The 12,063-nt window shown below is 42.0% G+C and overlaps 1 protein-coding gene across 2 annotated transcripts in view; it reads left to right on the top strand.

The window, feature by feature from the left end:
• Nucleotides 1-12,063, top strand: part of LOC135222712 (uncharacterized) — a 135,521-nt gene that overhangs the window by 104,867 nt on the left and 18,591 nt on the right. For both annotated transcript variants that reach the window (XM_064260909.1, XM_064260910.1), the window contains exons 11-12: nucleotides 651-1,079; nucleotides 3,075-3,158. In XM_064260909.1, coding sequence (XP_064116979.1) covers nucleotides 651-1,079; nucleotides 3,075-3,158 — 513 coding nt within the window. The remainder of the gene's footprint in view (nucleotides 1-650; nucleotides 1,080-3,074; nucleotides 3,159-12,063) is intronic.

The following is a 12,063-nucleotide window of genomic DNA, read 5'->3' as shown; positions in this document are numbered from 1 at the left end:
AGTAGGAGCATTGGGATATTACCCTGACTCACAAGATAGTCCTCACTCACCTGATAGCATAAGCACCTTTCTCTGTAAAATTTGGATGAGTTGCCCCTTTAAGATTCCAGTGTAATGAGTCGCCTATATGAATTAAATGTTTTTCATTCATTTAATTTTTGTCCTTTTTGTATTCTGTTCAAATTTCCTTTTCAGAAGTATAATTGTATAGTTGTCTTCCGGTTATTACTTTTGGCTATCTTTTGCTAATATGTTAATGATCCTTCAGAGCTTGTTTCAGTGTTCCTCTTTTGAGTAGAATATTTATTGAAGCTTGTATATTGCTATTTATGGCTCTAAAACATGTCCTGTCATCTTTGGTTGAATGCTATCGTATTTTAGATCTTCTTTATGTAGCTCACTGTCTTATTTATATGCTCAGGTGTGCTGGTTGTATTCTTAATGAATGTACTGTACAAGTGTCAATTATAGCTTACAATAATTCTGTTTACTTTAGCAAATAGTATGTTTGGTTTTATTTAAGAAGTTTCCTGCTGCATATGTTTAAAAACAATATTTGAATTGAGTTCCAAATCTTAATTATCAAAACTCATAATTTAATGAATTTCAAGCCTGAGTAATTCTATTTGACACTCACTGTCCTTCTACAGAAATATGAAGAAGAGGCTGAGTGGGAAGGAGCAAGAGGTAAGAAGAAGAAAAGGAAGAGGAGAGCAAACAGGGCAGTTGACCCAGAGGAGGAAGTCCCTTCTGCTGCTAGTCGTAGTCGTCCCGGCAACCTGAGACAGCGTCCCAGGGCTAGATATAATGACCAGTATGAAGATTTGGGTCTCTCCTCTGATGATGAACCAAAGGCCAAGCCAAAGAGTAGAAAGTTTAAGTCACTGGATTACTCAAGTGATGAAGATTTACCTACAGAAAACAATGAACCTGTGGATACTCCACCTCCCCCTACTCCAACTCCTACTCCAAATGATGCTGAAGATGAAACCACCAATAGCAGTTTGCCTTCTGGGGTTCAGGAAGGAGTTAATAGAGCTCAGCAAAAGAACCCAAAGGTTAAGAAAGGAGGGAAAAGGGTAAGTAAGGCATTTCATTTCGGAATTTTAATTACAGTATATTCCAAAGATATTCCATGTACTACTCATTTTGCACTAATAATTTCAAGTGGACTCTTTATTTAATTAATCCTTTCAAAATATCAGAGATATTAGTTTGCAAGACTTGCATTCTTATAAACTAGAGAAAATTATAATTTTCTTTGGGAATTACATGTAGAACTAGCTCATTTCATTATTTGATATATGAATGTTCCATTTAAAAAGATGTAATAAATGGCCGTCCGGACAATTTGGTGCCAGACAATTCGATACTAGGACAGTTTAGTACAGGATAGTTGAGAAACGAAAGGTTTTTAAGTAAACTACTCATTTGAGATATGAAACGATTATTCTAAGTTAAGTAGTGTTCACCCATTTTGTATATATTTGGCTTATTTTCAAATATAGCATTGTTACTGTGGTCAGTTATTTTTTTAGCTGAGAGAATTTGAGTATCAGTTGTCTTCAATTCGGAAAAGTGAAGAAAGAAATTGGTCGATAAAGAAAACTACCTTTACCATAAACATAAAGAAAATGCTGATGGTTCAAATTTATACTGAAGGCTGGGAAATCATGATCAATGCAACTGCAGCAGAAGTTAGTGCTAAGGTGGTTATCTCAAACATAAAGCAGAAGTCAATTTTAAGTCAAGCTCTTGCTCATTCAATTATAATTGAAGAACTGGGAAAATTAAATGAGTGTGCATTGGCTGAAGTACCAAGAGTTTCACATATCAATTGGAATGTTAGATGATGGAGATCTGCTGAAGCCAATCAATCACCGATTCCTCAGATGAATGTTGGCTTCTTTTTACCACAACAGTATTCCTGCCTTGGCAGACCTATGTTTCTACAATTTGACAGAGGCTTAGATAACCCTAAATGAATTTTAATTTTTGCAACTGGAGAAGCCCTTGAAGATTTTAGGTGGTGTGAGAACTGAGCAGGAGATGGAACTGTCAAAAGTTGCCCAACTATATTCTTTCAGTTTTCTGTATTTCATATTCAAATTAACAGCTTCAGTGCTCCAAGATTATATGCTTTACTACTTAATAAATCCCAAACCACATATGGCAGATTTTTCAGAGAAATTGAATACTTGATGAATATGAAGCACCTGAAAATATAATCGTGATTTTGAAAAAGTTGCGCATAATACATTTTTAGATACTTTCCTGAGAACAAATTTGTCGTGCTGTTTCTTCTAATTAGAGCAAAATATATATCTTACATCTGGTACAGAATTATGATCCAACAAAGAGAAAAGATTATTAAAAAGGGATCACTCCAATATCAAGTTTCAAGATTTAAATTTTTTTAGTCTTATTCTCTTCAGCAATAAATGCAAAAATTCATTTTGTCAATTTATTTTATTTCATTAAACATATTAATTATAGTAGCAGTTTAACCACTGTGTTTGTTTTTATCATAGTATTCTGGCTAACCAGTATATAAACTAGCATTCATTCTTACTCCAATGAAATTGTTGAAATAGTTATGAAGGTTCCTACTAGTGATTTAAAAATTTTTTTAAATGTGTAGTAGGTCTCTAAATTAGTCTCATTGAGTCAAGTTAAACTGATATTGTAGTAAATTTGGCTTCTTGCGATAGTAATTACAGTAGCATCGTGAATTGAATTACTGGTATATTAAAAACCTCAGTGCATATTCAAGGCTTTATTTAGCTAAGATCTTAACACAAAGAATTACAGAAGTCAACAGAGTAGGGTTCACTGGGAATGTCAAATGTAAACAAATACAGCATAAAGAACAGAAAAGAAAACACCCATCAACTAATGACAAACACATAGCAGCTAAATATTCAGACATATTACTATTATAAAAGACATTAATAATATAAACAGCAGTTTATCACAACTGGAGCCGTTGAACATTTATTAGCTAGATTAGCTGTTTATTTTACCTGTTTACAAGTCCAGATTTAAAATGCCATTTGTATTTTTTCTTTTTCTAGAAGCCTACCTGCGAGCTTTGTGGCAAATCATTCCATACAATTGCAGCTTTGAAAGGACACAGAGCTGTTCACACAAAGGAGAAGGTTAGTTTTCCCCTTATTACTTTTTAAGTTTTGTTTTAAATATTGCCATGTTTTTAGTTAACTGAATTTTTGTTGTCTTAGGACACTTCTAATTAAGAAATTATCTAATTATAATTTGTTTACACTAATTGCTATATAATTTTTTACATATTGTATTTTACATTACTTATTGCTTTATAATTTTGTACAATACTTATTGCTTTATAATTTTTTACATTAATTGCTTATTTTTTATTTTTCATTTTGCACAAGTATTATTATCATTGCTACCCTTTTAGTAAGTCAAGCATTGATGAAATTGATTTGTGTAAGCACAATCCCATAATTTAGATGTCCATTTTTTGTTATAAAATGTTCCCAGTCAAAAACCTTCAATGGAAGGAATACTTTACCCTTTATCAAGTAAGGAGTGTCCATGCTCTATTTGCTGACACAGGAAGGAAGCAGATACCTCTTGTTATGTTAGGGTAGGAATGTGCTCGCACAGTCTTTCCAGGTATTTCAGGGGCTTTGCAGAGTATTGCGTTGGTATTCATTTTCACTTTTCCATCACTTTATGGTTGGGTTTCATCATCCTCTTCATTATTTTGAGGCATTTTTGCCCATTGTTTAGTAAGCTTAAGTTATAGAAGTTCTGCTCTTATTGCAAAATGCCCTTTGATTGTTAGCACAGGAATGTAAGTATACCATCTTTTCTTTTGGAAAGAAGGATCTTTTGAGTCTAGTTCATGACAACCTCTTAATCGTAAAATGTCAATTTTCATGAAGGATATCCCAGCTGGTATCAAGGAAAGGAAGCACTCACTGTGTATGTCCGTTGACACTCCTCATCCATTGTGCAACTTCATAGCATTCATGGCTTCTTCACACTTTTCTTGATTTGCCATAATAGTGTATTTCCTTTTCTGTTCATTTCTCTAATTTTACTGTTGTGTTGATTCTTTCTTACTAAGCATTTATTTTTTAGTTTTGGGATCTGATGTCCATCTATCTGTCCCCCACCACTAGATGGTTAGTGTGAATATTGTAACGTCATTATTTTTTAAGGAAATTTCATGAAGGTTCTTCCTGTAGGGGTTGCGAGTTTACTCCCCAATATTGTAGTTGTCCTTAATCTTGACAATTTAATTAAATATTTTTACTGTGAAAAATATACTTCTTGTACTGTCTATATCCAGACTTATAGTTCATCAGGTAACAGTCAGAAACATAATAAATAAATTATGATTTGGATGAGAAGCCCCCACTCTAGTTGAGTTAATCAAACTATAGATAAGCTGATGAATCACTGTGGTGGCAACCGGGGCATTTGGAACTTAATGACTTGTACATTATGAGATATTGATTCCTAGAGTGATTTTAGTCTTGTCAAATGTAAGTATGTAAGAGAAGAGAATAAGTTCAAAAGAAAACTTTATTTGTTCATACACGAAACAAACCTTCGGTCTTAACATTAGGATTTACTAGCGCCAAGCTGGAAACCGGTAGAATTAAAATTACACTTGTGAGATCCAGGGACTAATGGCATCTATACCAGGTCACGGGGCATGTATACCCAGAATGCCCACGGCTACCTGTGACCCATCAGTTATTTTCCTACCGCCTTTAAGATAAGACGTGTTACTGTCTATCTCATTTAAAGCCGGTTTTTCAGTTTGCCCGTTCTTTATCCATTTCATTTCTTATTTTTCATTCCTTTTCTTTCTCCAAGTGTGATCAGTGTGTGGTAAGAGTGTATACGTGGTATGATGGAGAATTTTGCCTCAACATCGGGATCGTCTACCGCTTCGAAGAGGAGACAAAGGAAATGCCCAGGAGTCAGTGGCTTCCCTTGTTCTAGGTTCCTAACTTCGGTGTCGACAGATCCTCATCCAACGTGTAGTAGGTGCAGGGAAAACGTATGTACGGTTACTAATCCGTGTTCTGTTTGTCGCGGTTGGTCGGTGGAACAGTGGAAGAAGTTCTATGGGAAAAGCCAATACAAAAGAAAGGGGTGACGCCATCTTTGGATGACCAAACCTTACCGGCTTCTTTTGTATCGGTAATAAACCAGGCTGCTCCATATGTTTCTCCACCTGCTTTTGAATTGTCTCATACCCCTTCGGTTTCTCCTAGCAATTCTGTATCGGAAACGTCAGGAGGGGCCTTGGGTAATTTTATGAATAATTTGCACTCTCCTTTGTTCACCAGCAAGTAGAGGGGGAGATCCGCCATCTTTGTTCCAGGCTCCTGCTACTCAAGCGCATAGGTTAGATGGTACGTGGTCAGCGCTAGGCCTACCAGGCGTACCAACCTTGGATGGTCTGCTTGCGCATTATATGACGTCACGGTTCCAGCAGGGTCCGGCAGCGCTGAATGTTCCTCATCCCCCGGGCTTGCAATTTATGGGAATTAATGCCGCTGATTCACCATCCCACTCATATTTACAGCGATGCAGAACGTGGGAGATAGTTTGGCAGCAAACGTGCGGTTGCCAGCAGAAACCTCTCAGTCTCTCCCTACGAGAGGGATGACGTCACAATCATACGTCACACTCTGAGATGGCAGGCGTGATGACGTCACAGACCGATTCTCGCCTTTTTCGCTGCACCCAGACGCTAATACGCCTTCTGACCCGTCAATGCAAACTGTAATGCAGAAATTACAGGATATAGAGGAGAGAATGAATAAGAGAGACAAAAAGAAAAAGTGTGATTCGCCTTCTTCGTCTTCTTCCTCTAGTTCGGCGTCATCGCTAAGTCCGATAACGTCACGGCGAGCGCCAGTCAAGCGTTGGAGGAGGATTCGGGAGTTCCTAGCGGATCCTCGGGCCAAGAGGAGAAGAATCAATTCTTCCTCTTCTTCGGACCAAGACTGTCATTTCCAAGTCAGCAAGAAGGTCGGAAAATCAGTGGCTATTAAGCACAAGGTTGGCAGACGAAGCCGTTCGCAAGAGTCCGAACAAGCGAGAGAGGTGACGGCCGGCGAGCTAGTGGCCGAGGCGGAGTTGCCAGTTCGGATCGCAAAAACTGCGATACCTCTGGTAAAATCGACGTTGGCGGCGAAAGGTGCAGCAGAGGATGGAATGCAGGTCCCAGTTCGCCCGTAAGGCCGTTCAAAATACGTACGAAGGACGATAAGGCTCCTATTAAAAGTACGAAAAATAGAGAGTTGGCAACCTCGGCGGATACGTTCGTGGAAGGCAGTGTCCGTCTGGATAGAAGGCCGAGGCCGGGCTCGCCGACGCTCGAAAACGATGCCAATGCTAATAGAGACGAACTTACCTCTGTCTTAAGGGAGCCTTCATCTTGGAGATCTAGACGAGATTCTCGCTCTAGATCCGTGAGCAGAGAAAGAGTGAGACGTTCTCGTTCCCCTGCTGACTATCTGGGATCGAGCCAACAGCGGCCAGCAAAGATCAAAGAGACCGCGGCCGTAGGGGCAGGCGGCCGTGGAATTCCGGGCCGTCTGTCAGAAGATAGGGGCGAGAAAACATCTCTCGTGACGGGAGAGTGGTACACTAGAGCCGGAGGAAGGAGAAAACCAAGAGTTTCTGGCCTCGTATGCAGAGGTTATTGATTTGATTCGTCAATTCAATAGCCTTTCGGAGAAGACAGAAACACCGGCCAGTATGCTTCCTCCTGGAATTGACATGGCGTTTGGACTAAAGAGGGATACCAAGGTGTCGTATGAATTGCCTTGTTCGAGTCATGCGGAATCGGTCTTGCAACACGTAAACGCAAAGATTGCAGGGAGGGATAATTCCTTAAGATCTAATAGATCATTTAAATTTATTCCCCCTCCAATGATAAAGCAAAGGAAATATTATACGACACCGAAGGTCCCTTGCTGTCTAGACAAATGAACCCTAATGTTGTAAGGTTAAGGCCTGGATTAACCTGAGATCAGGTTAAAATGGAGTGCCCTTCGATGACGTACCAAGAGGCTGCTACGTTAGAAGCAACAGCTTCTTCTGTCTTTCAGGCTGCGTCCTGGTTAGACCTTTGGTCAACAGCAGTGGCGAAAATTGCATCCTCGGAAGCAACAAGGAAAGTAGTGGATGAACCATTGTTCATTAGATTACTACAGTCAGGGTCCAAGGCGATTGCGTACCTGACAAACGTAAGTGCCAATGTTTGGGCAAATATCCTGCTAATGAGGAGAGATGCAGCATTGGCTAGACTAAGCCGCAATGTGGATTTGGATTCCCTGTTAGCAATGAGGAATGGGGATATCTTGGAATCGCAACTACTGTTGCCAGAGGTCATACTGGAAGAGGCGATAGATAGAAGAAGGATGGACACTAACGATAGGTTGGTGCAACAGGCAGTTAGGAAAACCTCTAACAGTCAACTACTCCTTTGGAGGGAAGACAACAGCAGATGTCTCGAAAGAAGACAGTGAGACATAGCATCCCTAATAGAGTCACAAGACCCTCTTCCCCAAAGAGGATAACTCATCGGCCCTTTCACAATAGAAACAACAGAGGAAGGGGCAATAGGGGAAGAGGGAGAGGCTCAAGAAGATAGGATTGGCGCCTCCCATCACTCGGCCACACCAGTGGGGGGTGCCTGGCAAATCACTGGAAGGTGTGGCAGGAACTAGGGGCAGAGCAGTGGGTGGTGGATGTTCTCAGGATCGGGTATTTGATTCCGTTCGAGGTAACCCCGCCCCTGACAGATCAACCATTACCCCACGTCACTTATGCCCACAAATCTCAGAAGGCCACTATTCTGCAGGACGAAGTGAAGAAGATGATGGAAAAAGGAGCTGTGCAACAAGTATGCAGTCCGACAAAAGGCTTCTACAGCAGGATTTTCCTGGTACCCAAAGCCAACGGGGAGTGGAGGACAGTAATAGACCTGTCAACGCTGAATCTGTTTATAAGGAAAACCAGTTTCAAGATGGAAACTCCGAAAACGGTTCTACAAGCAGTCAGAATCGGTAGACTTTATGCTGACAGTCGATCTAAAGGACACATACTTTCAGATACCAGTCCATCAGTCTTCAAGGAAATTTCTCCGCTTCAGTCTTGCAGGGAAAGCTTTCGAGTTCAAGGTCCTGTGCTTCGGATTGACAACGTCTCCTCAAGTTTTTACAAGAGTGTTCACCCTCGTGTCGGCGTGGGCGCATGCTCAGGGGATCAGGCTAATAAGATATCTGGACGATTGGCTGGTGATAGCAAAGTCCAGGGAGAAATTACTCAGGGACAGGGTGGCCTCCGTGCAGCTTTGTCACAGCCTAGGTATTGTGGTGAATCAGCAGAAGTCGCAGCTGGATCCAAGTCAACGTTTGGAATATCTGGGAATGGTGATAGACACAACACAAGCCAAAGTATTCCCGACAGACCAAAGAGTAGAGAAATGCAAACAAGTGGTGAATGCCTTTCTGGGAAAGCAGACACAGCCAGCAAGACAGTGGCAGGTGGTGCTGGGAATCCTAACCTCCCTGGAGAAGCTAGTACCACAAGGAAGGCTACACCTTCGGTCCCTACAATGGAGGATGAAGGAGTTGTGGTCACCAACAGTAGATCACCCGTACGAGCAAATTCCCTTGTCGGCAGAAGTGAGGAAAGACTTGCTGTGGTGGGTGGACGACGACAATCTGACAGTGGGTGTCCCCCTTCAACAATCCTCCCCAGACCTCTTGCTGTTCTCGGATGCGTCACTAGAAGGCTGGGGAGCCCATATGGAGGAGTTGATGGTGTCAGCAAAATGGAGTTGCAAGGACAGAGAACTCCATATAAACGTGCTGGAGTTGAAGCAGCTTTCCTGGCTCTACAAGAATTCAGGGAGAGAGTAAAGGGACACTCAGTGGTATTGATGTCAGACAACACCACAGTAGTAGCTTATATAAACAAGCAAGGAGGCCTAGTTTCTCGGCAGTTACATGTGATGACAGTTCAACTTCACCAGTGGGCTATAGAGAACCTGGTAGACATCAAGGCCAGGTATATTCCGGGAAAAAGAAACATAGTGGCCGACAAGTTGAGCCGCAGGGATCAGATTCTGGGAACGGAGTGGTCCCTACACCAACAGGTAGTGGACAGGATGCTCATGTTGTGGGAAGGACCGATCATAGACCTATTCGCAACCAGGTACAACAAAAAGTTGGAAGTGTATTGTTCAGTAGTCCCGGACGCAGAGGCAGTAGCAGAAGATGCGCTACAACACCCCTGGGACAATCTGGACGTGTACGCATTTCCTCCATTTTGTCTAATCCGTCAGGTTCTGAACAGGGTAATGCGGTCTCAGAACCTCAAGATGACCCTGGTAGCCCCGTTATGGCCGAAAGCAGAGTGGTTTCCAGACCTACTGGAACTCCTAGTAGATGTGCCAAGAGAGTTACCTCCATGGAGCAACCTTCTGTGTCAGCCTCACGTGGAGAGGTACACCAGTCGGTGAAGTCCCTATCGCTTCACGGGTGGAGACTGTCAAGTATCTCCTCCGAGAGCGAGGGTTTTTCGCAGAAAGCAGCAACTCAGATGGCAGGTAATATCAGAAAATCATCTGCGACAGTATACCAAGGGAAGTGGTCAGCATACTGTGATTGGTGTCGTAGAGGGAACGTGTCTCCACTCGGTACCACTATTCAGCAGTTAGCAGACTTTCTGATATATCTCAGAACAGAAAAACATATGTCTGTATCTGCAGTGAAGGGGTACAGGGCTGCTCTAGCCTCAGTCTTACGAATGAAAGGAGTGGACATATCGTCTTCATGGGAGTTGGCCATGCTGATGAGGAGATTTGAACAGTCATGCCCACCAAAGGAGCTAAAAGCCCCAGATTGGGATCTGATCAAGGTACTGAGTAGTCTGACAAAACCCCCCTACGAACCACTAAAGCAGTCCACGGATAGGAGCCTGACCCTGAAGACAGTCTTCTTATTGGCCCTGGCTTCAACCAAAAGGGTGAGCTACATGGCCTCTCATATCTCATAAAGCACTCGAGAGGTTGGAGATCAATGGTGTGTGAGTTTGTCCCAGAATTCGTGTGGCAAAGACCAAAATCCAACAATAGTAGACGGCAGATTCGACTCCTTTACCATACCTTCCTTGGCAGACTTTGTAGACAACGACAAAGCTGAAATGCTCCTGTGCCCCGTCAGGGCACTAAGGAGTACTTAAAGAGAACAAAGGCACCTCAGGCCGGGGTGCCAGAGGTTGTTCGTAAGTACAGGACGGAACAAGAAGGAAGTGTCCAAGAATACAATATCATTTTGGCTAAGGGAGACGATCAGAGATGCTTATACTGCAGAAGACAGAGGGTCAGATAGCCAGGTGGGAGCTAGAGCTCATGACATCAGGGGTGTGAGTGCTTCCCTGGCATTTAAGAAGAACATGTCTGTGGATAAAAATCTGAAAGCTGGCGTGTGGAAGCGCCAAACAACTTTCACCTCATTTTATTTGAAAGATGTTTGCCCATAGATCCTTGGACACCTTTTCCTTGGGTCCAGTGGTGGCGGCCCAACAAGTGATATAGTTCATCCAGTGCCCCTGGCGGGTCAGTTTGCGTCTAGTCTAAGATGAAGGTATGAAAGTAGAATGAATGGGATGACTGGTCTTTTTTCTTTACTACTTTCTTCCTACTCCTTTAACTACGGGCAATATGAAGGAGAGTACCGTCATGTGCTGGAACGGACTAGATGCAGGTGAGATGGTCAGCCATACTGTGAAGCTATCTTAGCTGATGATATACTTTTCAGTAGCAACACACCCCTCTGGATAATAAGGAAAAGAGGGGTGAAGGTGGATCCAGTCGCAAGGGACAAGAGTAAACAGTAGAATGGTATCTACACCCAGTGGGAGGAAACCAATAGATCCGCTTATATCTTTGGTCCTAGGTTCATTGTCCATTCTCTTAGAATTTCCCTATATATTCGGAAATGGATAAGGTGGCAAACTCCCAGTCAGTTGTAGAGACTTACCTCCCTCCAATAGTAAGTCTATCCTAATGTTAAGACCGAAGGTTTGTTTCGTGTATGAACAAATACCAAATTTGTAACTAATTTGTATTTTTCATAACTAACAAACCTGAGGTCTTAACAGTTAAAGGCCCACCTCGAACCACCCCTCTAGCAGTCTAAACTGGGTTAGAAATATAACTGATGGGTCACAGGTAGCCGTGGGCATTCTGGGTATACATGCCCCGTGACTGGTAATAGATGCCATTAGTCCTGGATCTCACAAGTGTAATTTTAATTCTACGGTTTCCAGCTTGGCGCTAGTAAATCCTAATGTTAAGACCTCAGGTTTGTTAGTTATGAAAAATACAAATTAGTTACAAATTTGGTATTTGTTCATGAAACTTACCTGTCAGATATATATATTAGCTGTATTTTCTGAAGTCCGACAGAATTTTAAAAACTTCCGACACACGCAGTGGTCGGCCAGGTGGTTAGTACCCATTCCGCCGCTGGGAGGCGGGTATCAGGAACCATTCCCATTTTCTATTCATAATTTTTCTGTCGCCGGTGCTGAAAACACCTGTTTTTCAGTACCTCCGTCTTAGGATTTTGGAAACTTCATTGCCGCTAAGTATCCTAATTGTCTTTTGATTTATTTACTTGGATTTGTGGCTAGGCATACGCTATCTTAAATTGATTTGAATTTGATTCATTTTTGCTTAAAATATCTGAATCTAGTTAGGCTAGTTTCAGACGGGGTTGTCTGCAAAGATAGGGTGTGGCTACTGAAAGCTTCGGTAGATCCGCACTTGGTAATGTACGAGGGGTATGGGTCTTCCTTCTTTGTTGAGATTTGTCATGTAAGGAGTGTGAGACTTTGTCTATTCCGTAAGGAAGACGTATGATTCGTATGTACGCAATTAATCAGTAAAACATGTCTAATTCCGTAAGGAAGACGTATGATTCGTAGTACGCAATTAATCAGTAACAAAAGTCAGGGTAGTGAACCTGCTAACCTTCC

Source organism: Macrobrachium nipponense, chromosome 8 (assembly GCF_015104395.2).
Source record: "Macrobrachium nipponense isolate FS-2020 chromosome 8, ASM1510439v2, whole genome shotgun sequence".
Classification (NCBI taxonomy): Eukaryota; Metazoa; Arthropoda; class Malacostraca; order Decapoda; family Palaemonidae; genus Macrobrachium; species Macrobrachium nipponense.
This window is presented reverse-complemented; position numbering and strand designations above follow the sequence as displayed.